This window comes from Vitis riparia, chromosome 5 (assembly GCF_004353265.1).
Source record: "Vitis riparia cultivar Riparia Gloire de Montpellier isolate 1030 chromosome 5, EGFV_Vit.rip_1.0, whole genome shotgun sequence".
NCBI lineage: Eukaryota > Viridiplantae > Streptophyta > Magnoliopsida > Vitales > Vitaceae > Vitis > Vitis riparia.
Window position 1 is genome coordinate 8,288,091 of NC_048435.1, and position 13,769 is coordinate 8,301,859.

The 13,769-nt window shown below is 33.5% G+C and overlaps 2 protein-coding genes across 2 annotated transcripts; both read right to left on the reverse strand.

The window, feature by feature from the left end:
• Positions 1-295: 295 nt before the first annotated feature.
• On the reverse strand, positions 296-5,344 carry LOC117913795 (kinesin-like protein KIN-10A). The gene is made up of 6 exons (XM_034828835.1): positions 4,420-5,344; positions 3,555-3,710; positions 3,357-3,464; positions 3,107-3,217; positions 1,359-2,999; positions 296-762 (listed from the first exon to the last, which is right to left on the reverse strand). Exons 1-6 carry the CDS (start codon positions 5,068-5,070, stop codon positions 487-489), a joined length of 2,943 nt encoding a protein of 980 aa, XP_034684726.1. The 5' UTR covers positions 5,071-5,344; the 3' UTR covers positions 296-486.
• Positions 5,345-5,783: 439 nt separating this feature from the next.
• LOC117913969 (plastid-lipid-associated protein 6, chloroplastic-like) lies at positions 5,784-8,465 on the reverse strand. The gene is made up of 4 exons (XM_034829108.1): positions 8,090-8,465; positions 6,502-6,738; positions 6,290-6,416; positions 5,784-6,182 (listed from the first exon to the last, which is right to left on the reverse strand). The coding sequence occupies exons 1-4, from the start codon at positions 8,384-8,386 to the stop codon at positions 5,968-5,970; spliced, it is 876 nt and encodes a 291-aa protein (XP_034684999.1). The 5' UTR covers positions 8,387-8,465; the 3' UTR covers positions 5,784-5,967.
• Positions 8,466-13,769: the final 5,304 nt, after the last annotated feature.

Consider the following 13,769-nt stretch of genomic DNA (forward strand, 5'->3'; position numbering starts at 1 on the left):
ATGATAATATCCTTTTAATTCCATTTTCATACTTTATTTGGGTCTTGAGCTTAAATGTGGATGATACAAGTATGTTGGGTCAATTTTCAGATCCAACCCAAAAACATAATTCTCCCAAATTTGAGTCCATAAATCAAGAAAGTCACCTCCAATGAATAAGGAACAAAAACGTGACTTAATGAATTTGTATTTGAATGTTGTCATTCAGCCCCATCATCTTGTGTGGACAGCTCCCCCCAAGTTAAAATGATGGAAAAATAAATAAGATGAAAAATGGAAATGAAAGAACAGGAGGGAAAAAAATACTAACCAGAAAGAACTATATTACTTATAGTACACAGTATATTTGTGATACAAAAAAGTTGATCTGGTTTGAGAATGTTGGCATTCAAATTGTCTGAGCTCAATTAAACAGTTGAGCTCTATGAATAAGCAGAAACAGAACCAGCCATATAAAAGAAGTTGTAAACACAGCAACAACTAATACTAATATCTCTTCCTCATATTAATGAAGGGAGTGGGAGTCAAGTGATGAGCAACTTGGGGCGAAAAACCATCTCCTTGCTGCATGAAACAGGAATTCGGAGTGAGGGGTAATTTGTTTTCCAGTGGGCTCAAAGGGAGATGATGAGCAGGGCTTTGGATTCCTTTCACTGGCCGCAAGCAGGCTAGGTGTCCTCGTATTTGATTGTTGCAAATTGGAAGCTTGCTTGTTCGTACTGTTGCTTCCTTCTCTCTGGGTACTGGAGCTCCAGTAGGATCCTGTATATCAAGTGAAAGCAAGAATTAAATTAGTCCATCTAGGGAGTCTCCCATAGTTTCTTTTTATCATAATGTAGTGCTTTCTCTTCTTCTTTCTGATTGAGTAGTAAGAAAATAGCAGGGAAGTGTAACAACCAAGATTGCAAGGGAATGGAAATTGCCTTGGACAGAATTTGTGAGAAGATTAAGGGGGAAAAGGAGAGCAGCTAGGACTGCTGCAGTCATTCCACCCCAGAATTGTGTAAGGATTTAAGTTTTCATTTTCAGTCTTTTTGAGCAACCAAATAAAACTATAGAGAAAGTTTTTCCAAACTTTTTGTAGAAAATCTTAACAAATAAAACATAACAAAATTTCTAAAGTAATTAAGATGAGATTACCCTTAAAAAAATAACTCACTGAATTGTGATCATACTAAATGAAGAATGATATAAATGTAGAAAATGTAGGAGTATAGCTATGGCATGTTTCAAATGAATTTTTATGATGAGCTAATGATACTAAAATATTTCAAAGGTGAGATAATCCATGAAAAAATGCATTAAACATGAAAAAATGCATTAAACTGCAAACTTGTGAAGGGAAGAATAATATGTACCCCAAGCACAAGAAATGTAAATGCTTGCTGCTTATCCTCTCCAAGGTGGATTTCAATCAGCTTTCGTAGGTCAGCAAGGCTTGAATCCCTTAGAACCTTGAGCGTGGTAATGAATTTGCCTGGATTTTCTTTTGATGCCTCCCATTTCACATACACTTCAGTCATAGCACCAGTATCTTCATTTACTGGGTTGAGATTCTCCTTTGAAGCCAGTGCCATGTCATCAGATGCTCGGCTTCTGTTCATCTGGGCTTCTATCAGCTTCTGCTCATTTGCAAGTTTAACCGTTGCAAATGATATTCCTTTCACAGTTACATCACAAGGAATTTGATTTTCAATTCCAGATTCTGGTACAGATCCACTTTTTTGAACTTGCAAGAGTTCCTCTGGCAAAGTAGTCGTGGCAGAATCATCCCCAGTTTTTTTCACTGGGGATGACTGAGGATCAAAAGTTTCACACCTTCCAGGGGCCACCTTTGTGTGGTGAGAAATCTCTCTCTGATTCCCACAGAGTGTGAATATATTTTGAATTCTTTTCCGTCTTGAAGAGGCTGCATCTTTAGCATTTTCAGGCTCACTTACTGGTCCTGAACCAACAAGCTTCTCCAAATTCAGAGGAGATGATGAAAAAGACTCTGTATTAAAATTGATCTTGAGACCAGAGCCATCCATCCCGCCAGAGCACACGGTCTTTTCCTCTATTATTTCTTTCATCACTTCTTCATCCTCCAAATTCCCTTTATGTTCTTCGTCTTCTTCTGCCTCTTCATCCTCAAACACAGTGCTCAAGCATACTCTGTCACCATACTTGGCTGAAAAAACATCATCATCAACTTCCTCATTCAAAATATTTTGATGAAGATGATTCAGAAAGCCTTGGTTGACATTATTATTGAGCTGATGAACACCCCTATCTATATGTCTCACATCACGAACATATGGTTCCTGATCACCCATGTCCAGATCCATAGACTTCACCATCCCAGGGTCCTCATCAGCATAAATCTCAACTAGCCTTTTGGCAAAGCCGTTCCCTTCTAGGTCCCTTGACACATTTATCTTACCATTTATGCTCCTTGAAAAGAACAGCTCAGATTCAATCTCCTCCAGACGATACCTCAGCAATTCAACCTCCTGTTGCTGTTGCAATATTTTTTCTTCCATCCGCTTCCTACCCAGTTCCACAAACTCATTTGCCATACTCTGGCACTCTTGCAGCTTCTTTTCCAACTCATGCTTCAAAAATTGGGTGCGCTCATTCACCTTGAAGTTGATCACCTCTTCACTTATCCCTGATTCCTTCCCTTCCATGAGCTCAATTTTAGCTCTCAATGCTGCAACTTCTTCTTCTTTCTTCAGAAGCGCTTTATGGGCTTCATTCCGCTCCTTCTCCCGTAGCTTGTTCTCCATTTGTAACTTATAAATGAACTGGTCCATGGCAGCGATTCTTGATCCTAAAATAACTCCTGATGAAGAATCTTCAGTACCGAGTTTATCATTCACTGGTGTATGAGGACCACGAACAATACATTTTGCTTTTGCACCATACTCAAGGGTGGAGATTGTCTTGTGTATCTCCTTGGGATCAGGGCTTGCACATAATATCATTAAAATTTTTGATTTATCATCTTCGAACGAATCCTTAACAAAAACAAATACAAGTTTTTCAGAAATTAAACATCACACAGAAAAATGTAAAATGGAACATGTAAACCACTAAAATTTGCGGTTCTAGGAATGGAATTTACCTGTAGAAGCATGGTTAACTTGCTATCTCTGAACGGCACATGAGAATCACCATTTGCTATGGACTCGACTACTCTTTTCAAGGCTATATTTCCCTGGTTGATCTTTCCTGTCTGTAATCATGCCAGAAGCATACATTAGTGCTGCTCATCATTAAGCGGAAACAAAACTTTAAGCAAAATGGTCCTGGAAATACAATGCAAACAACTGATACTCATAAAGATATAATAATAGAATTTCAACACATTCTACCTGCATTTTTGCTTCCAATCCAGTTTGACCAGCTTGCTCAATATTTTCAGAACCAGCCATGTCAACAAGCATCAACCTTCCTCCCACAGTAGGGACATCAAGGATTATCTATGCAAATGCACACAGAAGATTAAGTTTATAAAGCAAGAAGATTTGGAAAGGTTGTCATAACCTAATAAAGTTTTAAGAGATTCAGACCATGCAGTGGCTTCTGGAGCTTCTGTCATTACAGAGTGTGCTTTTAACAATTCTTCGCTTCTCCACTTTTTGGATCTCTTTAGATATCTTTCCGGCTTCAGTTCCAGATATAAAGGTTGCATTCTTGGCCTTCTTTCCCATTACTTCTAGTCTCACCTGCAAATCCGAAATAAGAAATAGTAAGGCAAGTACATTGCCCCAATTGAAGGTTCAAGCAAAAGCCATAATAAAAATAAGACCTCCATTGTATCAAAGAAATGGCATACTAACATACTAATGTTCATAGTCACTATTAGTCCTTCCAAATGGAACAGCACTAACATGCTAATTATTGCATAGAATCTTGTTCCTAGGTTCAAACCACCACTAGGTCCTTCTGGCATTTTTAAGCAGTAGACCAAAGAAATGGGATGGCAAAATCCAGATTAAGCACAAGTATATACTTGTTCACAAAGGCCATTTCCGGCACACACCTGGTCTATTAGTTGTGAGAGTTATGCAAGCTCTTTAGTAGCATAGCTTAACAAAATCATATCTGGATACAGCCTCATGGATACAATTCATCTTCCTGATTTTGATTCTCATAAAGCCTAGAAGATATCGACTGTAAGAAAGTCCTTTCTTATATGAACTCATATGAAAGAACTAGTCTTCTTGCTGGATAATAAAAATCAGACGACACCATTTTCAGGAGAGTTTTTAAAAAGAAGCGCATTTTTTTAGCAAACAGAAGAATTTTCTCAAATGTTATTTGTGAGCCTGTTAATGTAATCACGAATCGGGAATAGAGCTACGGTCTAACAAAAGATTGTTTGTTTGTATAAATTACTCATCAAGAATCCAAGGACAGAAATAGCAATTTTACCTTTGAAGAACCGCCCTTAGCCCACCCAAGATTCAACCCTCCACCAGTGTTGCTTGACAAAAGATCATAAATCTCTTCATTATATATCTCCAAAACAGTGACTTGAACAAAAGTTCCAACACCGACGCGCTGTTCGTTGCCATCATTTTCTTCATCTGCTCCCCCCAAAATATCCTTCAAAGATCTGTACACAATACCCGGCTGCTTAGAACACCCAAACATGGTGTGGCTCTTCCCCGAACCAGTTGGTCCATACATCATGATAGTGCATTTTTCACCCAATTTCACACCATTAATCCTGGACTCCACAAACTTTTTGTAGAATCCATCGATATCTTCTTCCTCTGACAATGAAACCCCATCAAGGCTGAAGTCGCGGTACCCAATATCTGTGCGAACCCGGACAGTCTGCCGATCGGGATTGATGTGCAAAATCGACACGGGTTTGTCTTTCCGGTCCGGGAAATCACGGATTCGGCCAATGACTTCAACCGGGTGCTCTGCCGGAGGGGTCTCTTTGGCTACTGAATGTGGGTTTGGAGATGGCTGTGCGACTTTTCCCCCATTGAAATGAAGCCGATGCTTGGAATTTGGCGTTTTCATCTGGGTCACTTGGGCGTGGTTTGACTTGGAAGAGGGTGTTGGAGCCATTAAAGATAAACCCCCAAAAAATAATTTTCAGATTTTTGGCCGAAATCAAGAACAGAGTTTCAGGCTCTGGTTTGGGCTTGTGAGATATCTTGAAATTACAGGAAATGTAGGCGTTCTGGGTATTTTCTAGGAAAATACAAGAATTGAATCTGAAATCGCTTGGGGTCTGAGAAAGATGAGTGGAGAGAGACCTGTGTTGGAACGGGAAGAAATGGAAGAAAAAATTGAGGGTTTTGAGCGTTGAAGTTGAAATTAAAAAAGTAGCCGTTACGAGTGTAACGTCTCTATTTCCTGGCGAAACGAGAGCGCTTTCCAGCCGGCATGTGGGGGGGCATGCCAACAAAATTTCCGTTATCCATTTTTATTTTCATTTTGTAATATTTTCCAATAAAAAAATTTTCAAATTTATTTTGGCTGACACCCATCAACCTTACCAAAATTTTGAATTATGAATTATGGAAATTAAAGCATTAAATTTCAATTTTTACAAATAATTCCTCATAATCAAATTATATTAATATTAATTTTTAAAAAGAATCATCATAAATATTTTTTGTAATAAAAAAAAAAATGAATTAATTGACAATAATTTCTTGAAGGAAGTTAAGTTAGGTCAAGCATTGGATCCTAAAGAAACCCACTCAACTAAAGATGAGCTTTTCAAAAGGTGATGTTCCTTAATTGGTTTCTTAGAAAAATATGACTTGGAGGACTGGAACCCACTCAACTACCTGTAAAGATCAAATGTAGAAAAAATGAATTTACAGTTATACGTAACAAGACATGTTCCCTACAAACAGGAAGAAACAGGGGACTGTTTACAAAATGACAAGAAGAAAAGGGGATTGGATATTGTATTTTCTTCAATTGTGAGTCATGGTGACGAGTGCTTAGAGCTTATGCAATGACAAAAACTCTAAGCTCAGCCCTGTCTCCTCTGGTGATGCGGGTATCAGCATCAAGGTATGTAACCTCAAATTCGCCACTTCCTGTATTTGATGGTGGCCTCAATGCATCCGGGATCCGAGGTACCTCCAATGGTGGCAGCTGCGACAGGTTTCCTGTTGTCTTCACAGTTGTTTTCTCGAATGTTATTTTAATGCTGGAAGTTCCTACATACATTAAAATTTAGAAGCATTTTCAGGATACCTCTGTGAAAAATGAAGTAAAAATGCAGAAGAAGCTGTACAAGCCTCATGAAATGAGCTTGGAAATGAACCTATGAGTTCAAACTTGTGGGCTAATGTGGCAGTGAGTTCAATTGGCGGAAGGGGCCATGGGGCACCTAACTGGAGATCTACTATATTGTCGAAATCTTTGCTTACAATGTCAATCCTTTGAAATACCTGATAAAAAGAAATCAAGGTTTTAGATGACATGAGAAATAAATTTAGGTTCCAAGACCATGATCTAGAGGTGTTTCAAGGATACCTGCCCCAGAGTTATAGGGAGTAGCCTTCCAGTGGGAGGTCCAGGGCGGCTCCCACCTAGAGTACGGGATGAGAACGCACTGCTATATATCAATTTCCATCTTCCCTGAAGTTTATCAAGATCAATTGAGAGGTCAACAGTTCCTCCAGCAGCTTCAAGCTCTTTGGCAGCAGCATCTGCCTTCTGAAGATCATCCTCGATTGCAGCAAGTCCTCTATTTAGACCAGACACAGCACTCTGCAATGATTTGCACTCAAAGTGTTCAAAGACAATTACAAATATAGAATAACACATGAAAATTAAGTTTATTATGAGATTAACTTCAGAGTCACATCTACAATTCCAAGAGTTGAGATCTGAGTTGAAAGAGTTGAGGCTTTCGGTGTAAACAAGATTGTGCCAACAATGAACTGTTTCAAATGTACCCAAATTCATTCAAAATTTGAATAAACTATTGAAGAAAAAGAAGAAGAAGATAGAAAACAGTTCTACTAGCTAGCAATCCATTCCGTTGACAAGTCAATTTGCAGAGATTCAAGACAAAACATCCATGGACTTCTGCAACATTACTCTAATTAGCCTTCTCATTTCTTTCTTCTTGATGATAAATTCCAGGAACCAATCTGAGTTATCTCATGTTTTCTGTCTTTAAGTATCATTCAACCTTTGATGTGTCATCCTACTTGGTTTTTTACAGGCCACAAAAATTTACAAAAAGCACCTAACAACAAGGGGGCACAACCCATTTGGTCGATTTATCATCTCATTGTCATGCATTCCATTTATTTTGGCAATCCCTTCAAAGTTCTGGTTCCCATTTTTGTTTCCCTCTTTTGTTCCATTAACCAAAAGGGTGTATGACTTAACCAACACTGAAACATCTCACTGTTCAATCTTCGAGGTTGATTTACTTGCAATCAGTGATGCATGTAAAATAATAATAATAACAACAATAACATAGGATAAAGAAAGGTTTTGTGCTGAGCCTAGTAAAACTAAATGCAATTTCCTTTGATAATAGCAACCACTTACTGATACTTATCCTTGAGGATGTCACTATATTTGCTTAGAACTTACTTCAGTTCCCAATTCAGATAAATTGAAACCCTGGAACTAAAGTCAATAATCTCTTTACATCCTATGAGCTAAACCAAATGATCCCTGAACTACTGTTTTGATCAAATATTCGTCAATACCAAAATGGACATACTCAAGCACTAAAACCAAGTCAAATTTCCATGAGACAGCGAGAAAGAGCATACGATTCAAGCAGATTAGACAACACCCAGATTCGAATTAATTGATAAGGATGCGTCTGAAACGGAAATTAGTAAATTCAATTCACTGATAAGCCCAGAATCAACCAAAAAATAAGAAAGAAAAATCCCCAAATCATATGGGTTCGGAAATTAAACCAGGCGTTGAAAACTAAGCTTTTCGGCCAAATAAAACAGCACAATACTCCCAATTCACGTAAAATCCAGAAAAATTCAGTCAAACCCATTAATTCAAGGAATGCCCAATTAAGAAATTGTCAACAAAGAATCCCAAAAAACCCGAACCCAAATCGAAGATTTTAAACTCATACCAGTAGTTTCAGTTTGAGAGACGAAAGAAGATCGGCCGTGGAGTCTTCAGGGGGAGGAGGGGGGTCAAGAACAGAGACCTCATCAAGGGTTGACCTCAGGACAAAGCTTCTCTTGGGCAGGCCCGATGTCCACGTATAAGGTTTTGATGTTGTTCTAAGACGACGTCGGTCTGAAGAACGTAGGTTACTGGGAAGAGCACACGTGATAGTAATAGTAGAAGAAGAAGAAGAAGAAAGGGGCGGTGGTGGTGATGGAGAAAGGGAGAAAGAGGTGAGAGGATGGAGGAGAGAAGTCATAGTTGGCTGGCGGTGGTTCGGACACGTTCTAGCGCAAGTAAGAAGAGAAGAGGAGGAACAATCAGAAGAGGAAATCTGATTTCTCTCTTCTCATTGGTTGGATGGTTGTGCTTTGCTCAACACTATATATTGTTTTTAGCAATAAAATTTTATTTAAATGCTCCATTCTCAGAAAAAAAAAAAAAAATTAAATTGAAGAAACGGAAACTCTCTCGTTGCTTATAAATATATATATTAATTCAAAATAAAAAAGATTTAAAAAAAAAAAAAAAAAAAAACCCAATTTCTTAACACTAACTTAATTTTCACTATTCCGTGGTTATATAAGGGAGCTAAGGTAACAACTGTCTTTAAATTTTGGCCATGTACTATTAATTGCAAGAGAGACTTTGAATAAACATTAAGTATTGTTGTTGATTACAAGTTGGATAAGAGGAGAAACATAACAATAGTAGTTTCTAGCATTTAAGTTTATGGTTGAGCACAATGAATTTAAGCATTTTTAAGGTATGCTTAAAAACCATTTTTAAAAATAATTCTCAAAAAATAATTTTTAAAAATAGTTTCCAAAATTAGTTGCTAATTTTTTTTTCTAGAATAAATGTGACGTAGGTTGTTTTTAACCTATTTTTTGTGTTTATAAATATTTTTAAAAATAACTTTTAAAATAATTCAAATATGTTATACAAACACCCTATTTTCAAAAACAAGTTATCATAAAATCGTTTTTCTATTAAAGAGTTATCAAATGTGTTTTTGAGTTTAAAAAATCTATCATTATTCTTAAGAATAGAAAACTATGTTTTTATAAATATGTGATTTTTATTTTTTTGTTGAAAAATATTTTTAATTTATGTATTTAATATTAAAATTTAAAAATAACATTTAGAATATAAAGAAGAAAAACATACCTTGATTCATGGCCTAAGTAGAAACCAGAAAGTACAGTAGAGCCTCTTATCTCAAGGTCAAATCAAACTTTCCCATGCATATAATATTCTTTTCACTCCAGAAACATGGTGTCATGCCCAACCCAAACAACCACATATGTTTACTAATGCAAAAATATTAAGAGGCTTGTATACGAGGGAGGTCAAAACATCTAATCATCAACAAAAAGGAAACGTGAATAATATATTAGATAATAAATTTTATGCTCTTTAAAATTATTTAATTCTTATATAATAGAGAAAATTAAGTAAAATAAATTTAAAGAAATATGTAAAAATAATTTATTAATTTTAAATTTATTTTTTATTTTTCTTCATTTGTTTTCCTTTCACTTTCCCTCTCTATTTTCTTTATTTCTCAAATTTTTTAAAACCAAACATAACCTAGGGTTTTTATTTTAAGGATTTAAATGTATTAAAGGTAGTAAATACATGCTTTTGTAATACATTTTATGTTTTTTTGTTTCTCTTAAATATGGATTTGAACAACAATGTATTACAAGTTATGGTTTGCATTGTCATGAAAAGAAAAGAACGGGTAGGAGATATATGTTAGATTTTCCAAGTTGAAGTTTCAGGATTTTTGGTATCTTCATAGATTTAGATTGTTGAAAGTAACGTAAATGTGTTATGTTTCAAATAATAAAATGATTAAGAGTCTGTTTGGTAATGATTTTAGAAAGTATTTTTAATATTTTTAATACTTGAAATTTTTTATCATTCAAGTGTTAGAAATATTAAAAATGCTTTTTAAAATCACTCTCAAACGTGCTTTAAGTTGATGGTTTGGATTCCCATTTAAATGGTCATTGATGAAATGATTCTTAAAATGTTGTTATTTGATTGTTGTTATATATTTTTATTTTTGGACATTAATTGTTTTAATGAGATAGAGATAATAATTATTAAAATAAATAGAATAAGGTTGAGATGAAAAATCATCCCATTGATATTCCTATAAATATTGGACTTGTTAGTAATGTTGGGATTGAGTCTTATAGGCCCACTATGGTTAGCGCTTAGCACTTCTGAAGGGAAAGCCAGAGGCCCAGGACCGTGACCTCTCAATCGCACCAATTGTTTATTTGTTCCAATAAAAGAAGTGTTCCCAGGAATTGAACCTAGAACCAAACCTTTAAGGTCCACCTAAATGTCAATCCTAGTACCATATGGCCTTAAGGATTTGGTCCTGAGTACAATTCCTAGGGACGCCTCCTTTATTGGAACAAATAAACAATTGATGTGATTGAGGGGTTAAGGGTTTTAGGCCTCTAGCCTTCCCTTTGGAAGTGCTAAGCGTCAATCATGGTGGGCCCATAAGGCTCAATCCCAACAAGTAAATCACAAATCATGATCAATCATAGGTCAACTAAGTATATTTAAACTAAGTGAACATGAGGAAGAAATTTATAAGAAATTCATTTTTACAAATAGAATGCTATGAACGATCATGAAGGACGCCTTATCCTTCTTCTTCGAATATCTTTATTTCATCCATTGACTAACGCATCTTCATCAAGTGTTATGTTTGTTTATGAAGGTGATAGATAGATGATTCACCTATTCTAGAAGTTAATCTTTGGACAAAATAATTCCCCTCTATCATGAAAGTGATCTCTAAATTGGGTATAAACTCCTTGAATTTCTCACTATGTATCGCTCTTAGGAATTTTAAAACATGGTTTTTCTCATGCATGATTAGTAGTCCTGAAGCCATTTTGGATTTGTTATTGTTAGGACACTTTTATGTGTTGATAATTTTATTCTTTTTTTATTCTAACATAGTTTTACATTCAAGATTCGAGATTGTTGTTCATTCAACTAAATATTATATGTAAGTGTAAAAAAAATTTGTTAAAAGGTAAGTTAGTTTTTTTTAATAAAATAAAGTTACATAAGAAGTTCTAAATTGAGCTAAAATGTCTTAATTAATTTATAACAACTTTGAAATTTTATTTTTTAAGAAAATTATTTTCTTAATTAATTTTTAGAAAGTTTATATTTTATTTTTTAAGAAAATTATTTTCTTAATTAAATTTTGGAAAGTTGATATTTTATTTTTAAGAAAATTTCTTTCTTAACTAATTTTTAGAAAGTTGATATTTTATATTTAAAAAAAAATATTTTCTTAATTAATTTTTCAAGAGTTGATATTTTATTTTTTAAGAAAATTATATTTCCAACCTCTAGGCTTGGTTTATATATACCCTACCTAAATATGATTTTAGACTCTAACTTATTTTATTATTCTCAAACTTTCAACAAAGAATTGAATTCTAAAATGTCCTCGAGAGGCTGAAGTGAATCCACTAAAATATTGGAGGTGGTGCTATGTTGTGGATATAACTCAAAGCATAAGTATTGTAAAATAAGTCCTTAGGATAAAATTATCAAGTAAATCTATATATTTTGATCTCATACAGTAAATTATTATATTAAAGGTTTTAGATCCCATAATTTTTTATCTTCACCATTAATGTGAGAGTTTTTCATATAAAATTGATTGTCTCATGTGTGATTATGATTTTATTGTTTATTTACATTCTCGTATATGATTCAATTAATTTAAATTGGTTTAGATCCTCTCTTAGATTAATTTGGGTAAACAACTTTAACCCATAAATTATTTTCATCCATTCATGTTACCCTTCTAAGACAGTTTTTTGGGTTATAAATAGATTCATTCATGTATCATACCTCCTATAAAATTTTGGGTCCCACCTTCGTTCTTTTTGGCTAAAACGTAAAGCCAATTTGTTTTTTAGTGACCTTATTGGCGATATATAAAGTACTTCCATTTTAACTTTTTTTCTCTCCTCTTGTCCTACTTTTTTGTCATTCTCATTATGGATTTAAGAATATAAAATTGAAATAATTATTTGTTTTTATTTTAACATTAAAATAATTATTTTAAAATTTTATAACATTATTTGATTATTATAAGAATCAAATTTTGAAAACAAAGTAATAAGTTTAATAATTAACCTGCTTACCAGTCCACCTTAAAGTAAGTTGTAGGGCTTCCTAAGAGGAGGAACCATAAGTAATGTTTTTAATTTTTTTAATGAATCTTCTAATTTTATGAACAATTTAAAATTCAAATAATCGATTAATAGATTATAGATTAAATATAAAAAAAATTAAATCATTGTGTCCTTAATTGAGTACCGAAGGCATGCATGGGATGAAAGATTCGACTCATTTATACTTTTAAAAAATTAAAATTTGTTTATTATTAAAAATAAAATAGTATTAGCAATTATTAATTTTAAATTATTATTATTTATTCTTTATAAAATAAATCAATTATACTTTAATAAAATGTTGATATCTATATTTTTCTATAATATTTATAAAAAAAAAAAACCTAATTTATTATTTTATTATAATATTAATATTCATAATTTATTAAAAACTATTTATTTTTTAATTTATTTATAATTTAAAAATTATTTTTGTTTTTAGTAATACTTGAATTAAATTTAGTTCATATTAATATATTATATAAATGAAATATACAATTTTTTTAATGAAATCCAAGTAAAAATATTTTTAAAAATAATTTATCCAAATTTGTTTTTGAAAAATAATTTTAAAAATAACTTGCAATGAAATTAAAATACCTCCTACTAAGAATGAATGGAAATCACACCACTTATAAGTGGAATTTCATTTTTTTTTAAATCATTATTAATTTTATTCACATTTTTACTTGAATTATCCAAATATGGAAACGGATGGGAAAATAAATATAATGTCTATTCTTAAAATCTATTCCCGCATGCCAAACACCACCTTTAAAATTTTGGGTCAAAGGTTGTTGAAACTATTGTTTAAATTAGCCTCCTAATTTTTATTTTTTATTTTTAATCTCAAACTGTATCCCTTCCTTCTCCCTCCACTGGCACACCCATCACCACGGATCACTGCTTCTTCAACCCATTGCCGGCGACGTCGCCATTAGCCACTCCGTTCGTCACCTCCTTTTCTATTTTCAAGGAATTGACCTGTAAAATCATATCACTTCGTTAAGGTTTTGCTACATTCTCATCAGTTTGCAAGGCATACTGTAATCTCGCTAATGTGTAATCAAATTCGTTCATACTGTAATCACCCTAACTTGATTGAATGACTCGGATGAGATTGTAATCAAATTCTTTCTCTTATGCATTCTTAAATCATTTAATTTTTATATTAAAAAATAAAAATAAATTAAAAATAATATATAAAAATAATTTATTAATTTTAAATCAATTTATATAGTTTAGTGCAGAATTCTGAGTACTTGTTTTAGTAAAAAAAAAGTTAGCCTTACAGAACCTTCTTCTAGTTTTTATATAAACTCAAGGTGAACATGTGTCATGTTTTGAAATGTGTGTCCATAACAGAAAATATTCCTTTTCGTTTCACCTTTTTTCTCGAAATTTCTGTGT

Excerpts from the sequence above, each read along its gene's own strand:
- LOC117913795 (XM_034828835.1), bottom strand. The coding sequence starts at position 5,070 with ATGGCTCCAACACCCTCTTCCAAGTCAAACCACGCCCAAGTGACCCAG. Across the intron at positions 3,711-4,419 it reads CTAAGGGCGGTTCTTCAAAG|GTGAGACTAGAAGTAATGGG; the intron begins GTAAAATTGCTA and ends TCGGATTTGCAG. Across the intron at positions 3,465-3,554 it reads GCTCCAGAAGCCACTGCATG|ATAATCCTTGATGTCCCTAC; the intron begins GTCTGAATCTCT and ends GCATTTGCATAG.
- LOC117913969 (XM_034829108.1), bottom strand. The coding sequence starts at position 8,386 with ATGACTTCTCTCCTCCATCCTCTCACCTCTTTCTCCCTTTCTCCATCA. Across the intron at positions 6,739-8,089 it reads CTCTCAAACTGAAACTACTG|AGTGCTGTGTCTGGTCTAAA; the intron begins GTATGAGTTTAA and ends AAATCATTGCAG. Across the intron at positions 6,417-6,501 it reads TCCCTATAACTCTGGGGCAG|GTATTTCAAAGGATTGACAT; the intron begins GTATCCTTGAAA and ends TCTTTTTATCAG.